Here is a 12,676-nt window from a genome sequence, read left to right as displayed (position 1 = left end):
CCCATTCTAGGGGAGAGGAAGTCAAGTGGTTCAGTTTCCATGGCCCATTTGCTCATTGGTCTTTCTGTTAATAATGTCAGGAGGTCACTATTGCATTCCTTGCACACACTAGATGCTCACTGATTGCATCAGGAGTTTTGTCTGCCTTTAGCGCGCGAGGTTGGGTCTCCAGTGTCAAATGCACAGGTTTCTTTTGTGATGTACACACTTGTCCAGGAGCAAGTGGAACAAGCCCCATCAGCTCCTTTCACAGCATGCCACCGTGCAGCCAGCAGCAACTCTGGGACACCACTCTTCTGGGATGGTGCAGGACTACTGATCGAGAAATTAAAGGCTGTGTATTCTATTACCAAGCCCCAGGCACTACGGCCCTCAAAGGTATTTTGGTACCTAGCTCACATGGAGTTACCTTTGAGGATCTGGGCCTAAATCCTTTAGTTAATGAGTATCTTATTAAAGATTTTAGAGCCTGATCCTGTGAGGTGCTGCGTGTCCTCCAACTCCCATTGGCTGAAGCAAGAGTTGGGGGCACCCAACACCTTTGCAGGATCTGGTCCTTATGATAGGCTTGTTGTCCAGTGATTTTATACAACACAAGCATAGCTGCTGTTAAAACCCATATTCCTGAGGCATTTCTGTTCATAAAACACCTGGAGTGTACTACACAACCACAAAACCCCACTGAGTTTGAACCGTGCCTCCTGCAGTGTCCTTGTATGCTTATGCCACACACCCAGGGCCACCGCTAGGAGTTGTGATGCCTTGTGACAAACTGACAAACATCCACTCCTTCCTCCAAAGCAAGCTCCTCCTTATCGGTTAGAGCCACGTCCTCAGAGGCACAGGGCATCTAAAACTCCCATGGGCGTTGTAAGTGTTCATCTGTTCTGAGGATTTAGCTCTTACTGCCCTGGAGGTGACTGCCTGTCCTGTTTACATTGGAGAACCAGCCCTCATGCTCCCGAGCGTGTGTGACCTGGCAAAGAGAGCCCCTAAATCAGGGCAGAGGGTGTGAACTGTAAATGATCTCAGTCAGTTAGAGTGGATGCATGCAGATATTTAAGGCAAGGAGATTTCAGGTCAGTCTGGGTACAGTTATAAATGGAAGCAATACTTTTTTTTTTTTTAATTAGCACCTATTTCTTGTATAACTCTTGCCACAAAAAGTCTTTAAACCTCACCTGGAATTATTAAGAGGCTAACCTATAAAAATATCCCGGTAGACTCTATTATGCTAAATTCATAGTTATATGTTGACATGTAAACTGTGCATTGACTGCAAGGGGCATATAGTTCCAGCAGACGAGGGAATGCAGCAGGGTTGATGTGCTGTACTCAGGATATTCTGAGAACTAAATGAAGATCTTATTAGCTAGTAGGAAGGCTGCAGAGCACAGATAGAAGGGAAGAGCGGGAGAGGGGGTTCTGGGATGATGATAACATGGGAAAGGGGAATCAGAGTTAACCTGCAGCTTTGTGCTTTCAGAAATCATTAACTAGGAGGTGTTCACAAAGAGGGCCTAGCCATGGGGAACCTGCAAGAGCATCAAAATCTTAGAGTTACCAGTGGGTGTCACTGCAGGACAAGCAGCATCCTGTAAAGAAGGGCTGGGGAAGGGGTGGGGGAAGAAAGTGGATCTGAAAAACAGGATGCAGACCTGGAAATACCATATGAATAGGTGATACACCTGCATATTCTGTTACCCGTCCCACTATTTGTGCAGTGCCAAGGTTCCCTTTGCAACAAGTTAACAGATAAATAAAACAGCTTTTAGAACTAGCTGACACAGCACTTTGCATCATGATGCACAGATGAGCGGACCCTAATTTTTTTCTTCTTAGTGAATTTGGTGCTAGGTGGGTGGCAGCAGCAGCGTAGGTATCTCCTGCCAATGTGCCACAACTTGCAGTGTGAATGGAGTTCAGGCTCCACGGCCCGTTCAGTCCTTGGTCTCTCTGCAACAACTGCCAATAAAGGCATAAGGGTGGGAATTGGTTCAAACCGAAGTGATGTGGATGTGTGTCCAGTAGGACCTGGAGTGAGGTGCACCAACTTCCTTTTGAGCAGGCCACCAGATTGCAGCAACTTTCCCCCCTTGGATTCAACCTGGCAATCTAGAGGTAAAGCACTCCACAATCCATTACTCATCCCCTGAGCCAGCCAGGCCCCTTTAACACTCTTTTATTTGACTCCACCATTACTTCTTCTTACCCTCATATTCTGTGTTTGGCATCTGATATCCACTACTGTAACAAGCTCAGTATTCCAGCTGGTAGGGACCCATAGTATATATAGCATAGTAGGGAGAGGTAGCTAAATCCCTTTCTTTTCACAATTTCATATGGCACAGCCTTGCAAGGTGTGGAGATTGCCTAAACCCTATTAACTTCTAGAGGAGTTGAGGGCACTCAGCATGTGCGATCAGACCCCTGGAGCTTAGTTCTAATCTCCTTTTCACCACACTGACTTTCTGTAAGCCCACAGCACTCAAAAAACATTCCTTATACCCATAGAAAGTTTTTTTCAGCCCTGCTCTAATGAAGCCCTTCTGGGGAGAAAGATGTTATTACCATGGTCCTTTCCCCTTTCACCCAGACTTCCAAGGAGCTGACAGGTCACTTTACATGGCCAGGGAGGTTGTTTTCCTGTTGTTGAATGGCAGGTTGTGTATGAACTTAATCATAGTGTATAGATGAGAGCCTGTTGCTAGGGTTTATTAGATGCACAGTTGCTTGGCTCCAGGATTCAGGTTATAAGCCAAGTCACCTTTTAGCCAAACAAGACATTTAAGGCCCAGCCTTCCTCCTCCCCAGTCTGATGTGAAAGGTCTCTTGTTACACCAACTTCTCTCAGCACATCACATCTTACTATTAGTCACCCAGTTACTTCAAATCTGCTCTATTAAGAGACCCACACTAGACAGAGAGAAATATATAGAGCACCAGCTCAGGAACTAGCCTTTTATAGCTCTCTCCAGACTTAGCTGGGCTCAGGTGTGCTCAGGGTGGAGCCGTGAGGCAGACACTCCCTTATATAAATGGGTAGTTAAGCAGCAGCTGTCCCTAGGGGCAGGCCCACTTAGAAATCTCAGACACAACACACCAGGCCTAGCTCGCCCCAGGGAGCTGACAGCCTAATGGAGTCATTGCTCCAAGGTAAGAAAAGTGCTTGTTTTTCCCGGTGTTCAGATCAAAAACATTCACTATTCATGCAGGACTCTGTCCCATTATGCATAGGTTTAAGAGGTCAGGCTGGAAAGCCTGATATTCTTAGGTGGAAGTCCTGGGCTGGGCACCAGTTCTGGAACCATCCGTTTAATCTCTTGGCTGTCTTCATGCCCACCCAGCTCTCTATTAGAATTGTACACGGGGCTCAATGCTGTGAGGCTAAAACACTTGCATGATTGTGAGGTGCTAAGGAGCTACAATGATAGGACCTAGTTTGATAGGGCCACTCAGTGAGAAAAGAATGATGCAAACAGAGTTTAAAACATTGTATTTAAATATATCTGGTACAAGGTGAGATGTTAATAGAGCTGAGAAGCAGAAAACACAGGAGTAATTCACTATGCAGGGAACAGTTTTTCAGAAGAGCAATTAAAGTGATCTGACCCATTAGTGAGAGGCACTTTCTTAAGGTGATACATCCCACTGGGAGTGGCCTTTTTTTAACTTGCCAGTGTTAATGCTGCTCTTTAGGGGCAGGTCTGAGTCTTCATATGTGTTTGCACAGTGTCTAGCACAATGGGGCATCTAAGCGTGTTACTGTAATGTGTATGGGAAATAATACTAAGAGTCATTATTCGTACTGAGGTTGGGCGAGCTTGTAAATTCATTTGCCAGCCCTGTGGAAAACAGACGGGCCTGATTGCTACAAAGAGCCAAGAGTTAATCAAATACAAATGTCGTCATTGTCTGGCTCCATGTAAAGAGTTACTTTGCACTGAAGCCCCAGTTCAGCAAAGTATTTAAGCATATATTTAAGTCCCACTGAAGTTAATACACCATTAAGTGCTTTTCTGAGGTTGGGCCCACCGGAGGATTTATTTATCAATTGGAATATATTGAAAAAATTATATAAATGATAAGATATAAATCAGGGAATGTTACTCCTGTCTAATGGATTCTGAAGGAAAGAAGCGCTATCTTTAGCATAGTCATGCTATGTAATCAAGCTGGTAAGAGTGGCTTTGTGCTACTGTTTTGAATCCCAGGGAGAAATGCACTGTAGCATTACTAACCTGACCACAGTAATGGATCTTTTTTCCTGTTTGCCAAAAGCTGAGAATGGGTGACAGGGGATGGATCACTTGATGATTCCCTGTTCTGTTCATTCCTCCTGGGGCACCTGGCATTGGCCTCTGTCAGAAGACAGGCTACTGGGCTAGATGGACTTTTGATCTGACCCAGTAGGTCCATTCTTATGTTCTTATTTGATAAGATAAGATTGGTTAAAATGCTTGCGTACGCTCCTAGTGAAGAAATGTATATGGAAGCCAGAAACTGATAAATGTTCTGATTTATTCAGTTACATCAACATGAATGTAGTCTTTCTAAACTTGAAAAAATAATTGTACACTAGAATAAAAATCTATCTTATATTGCTAACATAGTATTCTAACATATTACATTGTTCACTAATTGACTTCTGTGGAGCTTTCAGGCGGCTGTATATATGCCCTGGGCAAGGAGACCACATCTCACAGGTATTTCTGAGCGGTAGACACTGAACGCCTTTTTATGAGCGTCATGGTCTGGAAAGGTACTGAGATGAGGACCAACCTACAATGAAAGAAACAGATATATGATTGGTTACAGCGAGCAGAAATTCAAAGAGAAGAAACTTGTAATATGAATTGGAAACAGATTACAGTTTAGTTCATTGGCTTCAGTCTTTTTCAGAACATTATTCCACACTCTAAAGAAAGTTGCATCTGAAGAAGTGAGTTTTTTACCCACAAAAGCTTATGCTCAAATAAATCTGTTAGTCTTTAAGGTGCCACCAGACTCCTCATTCTTTTTACTCTAAAGAAAGTCAGTTAACAATTTTAAAATTAAGACTAACTCTCTGGTTGGCTGATGAGTATTTAATCATGGAGATAATCTTGTTAACATTCCAGAAACAAGTCCTACAACCTCGTTACAACAAATCACTCATTTAAGCTGACATTTTCAAATGCCCCTGGCTAAAGGTTGGCACCTATGTAAGCATTCCACTCCTCACACTGAAGACAAGAGGAAATACTGTTGTTATGGTAGCACCTAGAAGATTCAGTCAGGATCAGACCCTCCTTGTGCTAGGTCTGTACAAACATACTTAAGAGACAGCTGTTGCCATGAAGAGGTTACAGCCTAAACAGGCCAGAAGACACAGCGTGGGGGAAAGGGATGGAACATATAAGAAGAGTGATCAGGGTGATAGCTGGCAGATGACTTATTAGTTCCCATGACTTTTTTGAGAGTGTTGGTGGTGTGTGTACCTGTACATACGCAGCAAATATATACAATGTTGATGCATGTATGGGGTGTATGAGATTGCCTATTTAGATTGTAAATCCTTCTGGGCAGAGACTAAGGCAGACAAAGGGTGGGTTTAGATTATCAGCAACTCTGAAAATAAGCCATTTAAGTGCTTTCGTATGGATTTAAGTGCCTAAGTGTAGACACTCCAATTTGAAAAATTTGGCTATAATAAGTGTCTCAGCATCACAGTTGTAACACAATAAATCTCTCTATGAGAAGAAAATGTGTCTGAGAGAAGAGATATCCAAGAAGTTAATGTGTTTTCTCTTAAAATATTTGATCATTTTTTCAGTTTCTGTCAAGAGTCGGAGCTTGGAATTCTCAAATGTGTTTATTGTTGGGCTAATTCTACTCCTTTTGAAAACGAGGAGAGTTTTCCCACTGACTTGAATTGAAGTAGAATTGAACTAGGGCTGTGTGCTTTTTGAAAATTCCACTCAGATACTTTAGGGACAAAGACATCACTTGAATATACTTATTTCACATACAATGGTATTAATTTTCCATTACTGTGTGAAACTGGATGGAAGTGCTACATTTTGCAACAGTTCTAGTTTATATAGAAATACTTGTTGTATTTCTCTACCATCGCACTTCAAGTCCAGAAGCTCAGACTCCTGACTTGACTTCCTCCACTCCAGCTCCTCATTCCCTAGCTGAAGTCATGATATAATTTGTGACGTTGGCATTGCATGCTGTGAGAACGACTACCACTAGCAGAACACAGAAGCAGGGGAATGTATGAGGGTGGGCAGGAATCCCTCTTTTCATGCAGGATCCTTTGTTCATAAATAGAAAGATGACAGAAGAGAAATAAAGTGTTATTTAAGCAGATTTGTTCCTAGGTTTGTAAGGATCTCCTACAAGTGAACAGCAGTGCTCAGGTGTCCTGTGTCTAAACTACAATAGAAGTGGATGCATTCTATTAGCGTTACCCAGTGTAAATGCTGCTTCTGGTTGAATGTGACTAGTCCTAGATTCAAAATTCCTACATTAACTTCCTGGCACAGGCTGGCACCCTAAACTTGGAGGGCTACTTTTCACAGGGGTAATAGTTCAAGCGCAGCAGCTTCCAGAGCATCTGAACGTGTTGCAGTTAGGTGGACTTGGAACTAACCCTCCTGACCTATAACACATCAACTCCTGGTTGCGTTTGAGGCCCTAATGAGAGAGGCTGACTCACCCGGGAACTTTGCACCCTAACAGCACCCAAATGTAGGAACAATGGGCAATGAGAAGAGGGAGAGCCCTCCACAAACTTATGAACAGCCTAAGGCGTCTGACCTCAGCATGAGTAAGTGGGGAAGCACTAGGTGTAAGTTAAAGCAAAATTTGCCCCTAAAAATGAGAAGTCCTCTGATAACAAGGGTCATTTGAGAAGTATGGATTAGTCCCAGGGCAGTAATTATAGTCAAGACTGGGATGGCTTTATGTCAGAGGTCATGATATGACAGAGGCTGGTACAAGAAGTCAATGCTAAACTGGTGAATCCTAATCTCTGGCTGTTCCACTTCTAATTCTCATTTTAAATGATGGACCAAATAACATTTTCTCTAGAGAACTCTGATAATCTAAACCATTATTCTGATGGCGTTTGAACTGTAGTACCGAAGTCTCACATCTGATACACAAATTGAAGCAGGCCATGTGAGCGGGTGCTAATGTACAAAGTGCTTTTTTAAATGTCATATGTTGTAGGGTTTTATAGTTGTAATTACTTTCAACTCAGCTCATTAAAAGCAACTTTTAACTGAAGCCATATTTTAATGTCAGATCACACCAAGAATCTATACAAGCCTTTTGCAGCTGGATTGTATTTAACATCTGACCTCACAGCCAAGAATTACAGGGGAAAACCCTTATTATGGAAAATCAGAGATGCATGTTTGTGGGTTACTTCCACATACATTTCTCAATTACACAAAGTCCTTTCAGTTGAGAAGGGAGAAAAATATAAAGAATCCCCTACCGAGCATTAGCATTGTTGTGGAAAAGTCATTGCAAGTAAAGGCCGATCTATTTTTTTAATGGAGGGTGGATAAACAGTACAAAAGACACAAAAAGAGAATAAACACTGAGTGAGGGCCTGATCCTCAGCTGGTGAAAATTGGCAGAGCTCCACTGGTGTCAATGGAGTAACTCTGAGGATCTGCCCTGAGACTTTTATTTTACTCCAAGTATATAGGAACTAAATTTGTTTGTTTACTAGACATCTACATTTATATTATCACTTTAGCCCTTTGAATGTATAAAGTGATTAGTAGTATTTATTAATGAACAGGGCTGCAGGGGAGAGTGGCAGAATATTTGATTGACATAACTGGATTACATTATTTGATATGATTTGCTTTTGAGAATGAATCTGTTAAGGGGTGCTAGGTGGGGAATGAATGGGGTCATGGCTTTTCTTGCCTCAGTGAAAGGACTTGCATCCAATTGCAAAGAAATGTAGTTTTACCTGTTCCTTTTGTAAGCTCTATCCCCAACTACACATGTATGGGGAAGTAGCATTTATTCCCTGTATGACTCTTCATTTTAACAGCAAGAATGCCCCCAGACTCCCCCTTGTTTCCCCATCACCCACTTGATTTAATCCCCATAGCAGGTGACAAAACCCTTTTTTAAGCTTCCATTACAGGAAAACAATCTTTACGCCCTTTCCAAAGCATCGCTCATTTACAGGATCCCAACAAAGGCAGGGCCTTTTAAGTTTTCTTAAAAAAAATCTACACAAAATAACACTGTCATATTTATAGATTTATTTCCAGTGGAAAATAACACAATATGGGAGACAAGTATACACGTGCACTCTCACCTATATACACAATATCCCCATGCAGACAAACACAGACACACACACACACATATGGATGCAAATGATTTCCGTGAAGCCATCACTTGTGAAGCTTGACAGAAAATAATGAGAAACACTAAATCTTTTATAAGGTCAACACTCGAGCAGCTGTCAAACAAGAAAAGAATTTAGCGAAAGAGCCGCAAAAACTTCCATCGCCTCATTAAACCCAACAGGGCCTGGGCCTGGCGTGGTGAGGAGACGCCGGGGCGCCTCCGTTTTGTGTCAGTAATTTGTGGCGGAAGAGGAGTGAAGACGAAACAGCCAGCGCCGAAGGGGTCTAGGGGGAGGCTGGGGAATCGTTAGCACGCCAGGAGCGGCCTTGGTTCCTAATTGGAAGCATTGGGCATTATCAACGGAGGATTTGCCTCAGCTCCCTGACAGCTATCTGGGCCTGGAATGATAGCCCACTTGTCAGTGTAAAAGACCATTAAAAACAAACCATTTTGATTTAATTGGAGGCGGTGCACTGGGAGCCCAGGTGAGGAGCCTCATCAGCTGATGCTGGCTGCTGATGCCTTTTTCCCCCTGTATTGATGGTTACCCCCCGCCCCAGCACCTCCCTTTCAAAAACTGTCTGAGAAAGAGAGAGAGATACTGAAAGATCCTGCACAGTCACATTGAGAGCTGCTTTCAGTAGGGTTGTCAACAAATGCCATGACAAGTTACAGAGCAGGAGATATTTTTAAAGCAGATGTTATTCTGTCCACAGCTGAACCAGAGTCTGAGGGTTTTGCATCTGGATTATTAGGGTTATAAATACTGTGGCTGTTACTGTAGGTAGAGTGGTTAGCAAGTTAAATAAATGGAGGATTATTTCCCTCCTCACACTCCACGTTTTCTTTTCTAATTAAAAGGAAAATAAAGAGATTAAAAGACACAATGGCGTGTGTGTTTGGGGGGAATAATTCTTATTTTGGTTCAAAAACACGAAGATATTCAAAAGTGACTAGTGATTTTTTTGTTTGTCTTGAGACACTTTAAAGGGGGCTGATTGGCAGAATGCAGGTGCTTGGCACTTTCTGAAAATTAGGGCCCTTTAAGATGTCTTAAGTTGAGCACCAACAGTTACTTGGCCTCGGGAGGGTACAGGGCAATTCATTTGTGGACCCCTACACATTTTCAAATGGAGGCATGGACCCCTTTGGATATCTTAGACACAGTCTGCGGACCCCAGAGGTCTGTGGGCCAAAGATCGAAAACCATTCCTCTAGAGGAAGTCACCCATTTGTAACTTCATCCAGCTCACCTTGACAAACGATCCTACTGGATTCAGATAACTTTTACGTTGGCTGTCAGAGCATCCTGGGGAGTTAGCATGCGTGAGGCCTTGGGCTTAACTGAGAGCCTATTCTCTGGACCCACAAACCTGTTGGTAAATGTGTCCTGTGTTGAAGGTAGAAAGGAACCCATGGTATGAAATGTCAGGTGATTTTAAAAAGCATTTGCATGTGCTTAGTTCATAGTGAAAGTAGTGATGGAGGTACCCTGCAGTGCATGCTGGGGACACGATTTGTATTACATTTGCAAAAAGATGTTGAAAGCAAACTGGTCTGAGTCCATTTGTTCATGGATAAGTGTCCCCAGCACGAGAAACACCAGCAGAACAGGCACCAGCTGCCAACCCTTGCTGGTAGCCAATGAAGGGGACAAGTCTTTGAATGAACATGGATACTGAGCTTGCCCTCTCAGCCCTGGACGTGTTAGTATAGGGAAGATTACACACTGCCTGTGCTCTACCTTATCCTATGGACACTTTGAGGCCTTCAGTCTCCAGGCTGTCAACCTGGGATCTTCCAGCACTAAAATCACTCAATTTATTTTAACAAAATGTGGAGTAAAAGCAATTTAAAACATAGACTTTTTTTCCCCCCTCCATCAAAAACAAGAGCTGGTCTGAGCTGCAAAGTTCAGTGTTTATGTCTGGATCTCAGATTTTTGGCTTGGTTCATTGAAGGTACAGTGGAAGTAGGCCAGTTGCAAATCAGCTTCCAAATGGGTCTGAGGTATTTGGGTTTAGGTTTCGGATTGGGCCTCTCTGATCAGAAGGTAATCCCTTTTAACAGAGAACTTCCGGACCTGATCCGGCTTTCCCTTACATCAGTGTCAATCAGGAGAAGTGGAAGGAGTTGGAAGAGCAGCGGAGAAGGAAAAGCACTGAGGGCCATCAGAGCACGGGGAAGGAAGGATAAACTGAGGATTGTTGAAGAGGGCTTAGAGATGCAAGGAGAGAAATTACTAATTACACTGCAGACATGGAAAGGGATACTGGTGAAAATAGGATTACTAAGGTTATTAAATATATGGGAAGGGGAGTACCAGGGCCTCTGATCACAGCTGCCACGCTGAGTGAGGTATCGGCCACCATTATGCAAAAGTGTTAGTGGAACCCAAAGTGATTTTAGTGCTGGTGCCAACACTGGAGACTGAAGTCCTCAGTTTAGCCATAAAACAAGGATTGCACAGGCAGTAGTAAGAATCCTTCATGTTGCCCCAACCCAGCTCTGGAAGGATTACCTCTAAGGGTAAAATGGTAATTCCATTTTCCATAGCCCATTCAATCTTTGGGCCTGTGCTGAGATTATCTGCCCTAGGTTTTTATATAGCGTCTATCACCATGGCATCTAAATTGCTTACAAGGTGCCAATTAAGGGCCATAGTGGTATTTGATACAGAGCTCTGTCCACTAGGAATTGGACTGAGACCCACCAATTCATTTCACGTATGCCGAAGAACAACCTTCAGATGATATTGACTCTTGGTTAGTCAATATTCTGACCTGAGCTAGATTTCAACTGGCAATTTAGCATGGAAAGCTCTCTTGGCCATTACTCTATTCTCTAAGCATGATCTAGATCTCCAGGATGTGTGAAGTTTTTTGCTGTCCTCCTCAAACTTCTGAAGATAAATGCCATCTCTAAACAGCTAGCCCAGTGAGTATTACATGTAGCCAACACTGGTTATTTAAGCACAGGCTAAGGCTTTTCTGACAAGACAACAATTGCAGGATTACATGAGCTGTGTTTGTCAGTTCAGTTCCTTAGACAGAAATACAGGTGCAGCATAGAAAAACAAACTCTACTCCTTTTTTATTAAACCTCAACTGTTAATTTTTCCAAAGGATCAGGCTGAGAGCAGATATCAGATCTCTGGTGAGAATCAAATTCTGGAGCCCAGAATTTTGCTGCAAAATTTATACAGTGGGGATTCCTTAATTACTTTCACTGGAAATTTACCTGACAGTGCTTTCTCAGGTAATGCAAGGCATATTCAAGGAGAGCTGCTCATCCGTTGACAGTGTCTTTGATTTTGTGCTAGGCTGCAAATTAAGTCTTTTGCCAAGGTATCCTAACACTTGCTTGTCAATTGCTTATCGCTTATTCATATAGTGTATTGAGCGCAGCTTATTTTATCTGTTTGGGAAAGCAGTGCATGTTGACAAATCTTTTGTCCAAAGTTGTTGTGGGATTTCTCTTTTTTCTTTTTCTTTTGTGCCCAAGTAAACAAGAATATTTTCCCTGGAAAGCGAGCCTGCATTCCTATGTGAGTTTAAACTTCTAATGAGTAAAGAGACACTAATGTGTGTCAATGACAGTGTGTAGGTGTGTTTATTCTGACAGGGGCCAATTCTTCTCTTTTATATCAGTGCAATCTGGAGTAACTCCACTCAAGTTGACAGCCATTCTGGATTTATACTAGTACAACTGAGAATAGAAGCTAGTCCAGACTGTCCAATTTTGGATTACTGACATTCTAGCTTATTATTATTATTAAACATCTATGTCTGAGTAGAGGCCCCAATCAGGACTGGCGCTCACTGTGTTTGGTGCTGTACAAATGCTATATTTCAACAGCAGCTTCCTGCTAGAATCAGAACTGACACCTAGGACTAAATTCTGGTTAAACCAATGAGGCAAATTGTGACCTTTAAACAGATAAAGGTTCAGATACATCCATGATTGAGATATGAGGTCAGAAGCCAAGCCAGCCCAGTGCATTGTAGAGAGCTAGTCATCTTTGGCATTATCACTGATTAGATTGCTGTGGGTCAAAATTTACTCCTTTCATAGGGGTTTGGTTTTAGTTGCAAAAGAAATTCAAAATGAAACACAAAAATCAAAGCCAAACCCTTCTCCCCAGTTCTGGCTGCTCCAGGGTTCCTCCCCCAGGACTGCTCAGCCTGCATCCTGGGTCTTCTTTCTAGAAAGCCACTTCCTCCTTCCTTATATCCAGTGAATACCAGGAAAATACAATTCTTTCCAGCAGGATCCTTGCCTGTTAACAAGGTGAGGTTTTAGG

The 12,676-nt window shown here is 42.7% G+C and overlaps 1 protein-coding gene across 2 annotated transcripts in view; it reads right to left on the bottom strand.

Moving 5' to 3' along the window:
* Positions 1-4,051: 4,051 nt before the first annotated feature.
* The window catches only part of CFAP77 (cilia and flagella associated protein 77), a 96,757-nt gene continuing 88,132 nt past the window's right edge, over positions 4,052-12,676 (bottom strand). For both annotated transcript variants that reach the window (XM_075060421.1, XM_032779291.2), the window contains exon 7: positions 4,052-4,782. In XM_075060421.1, coding sequence (XP_074916522.1) covers positions 4,660-4,782 — 123 coding nt within the window. In that variant the 3' untranslated portion in view covers positions 4,052-4,659. The remainder of the gene's footprint in view (positions 4,783-12,676) is intronic.

This window comes from Chelonoidis abingdonii, chromosome 24 (assembly GCF_003597395.2).
Source record: "Chelonoidis abingdonii isolate Lonesome George chromosome 24, CheloAbing_2.0, whole genome shotgun sequence".
Taxonomy (NCBI): domain Eukaryota; kingdom Metazoa; phylum Chordata; order Testudines; family Testudinidae; genus Chelonoidis; species Chelonoidis abingdonii.
The sequence above is the reverse complement of the archived record's forward strand: the minus strand, read 5'-3'. Positions and strand labels throughout refer to the sequence as shown.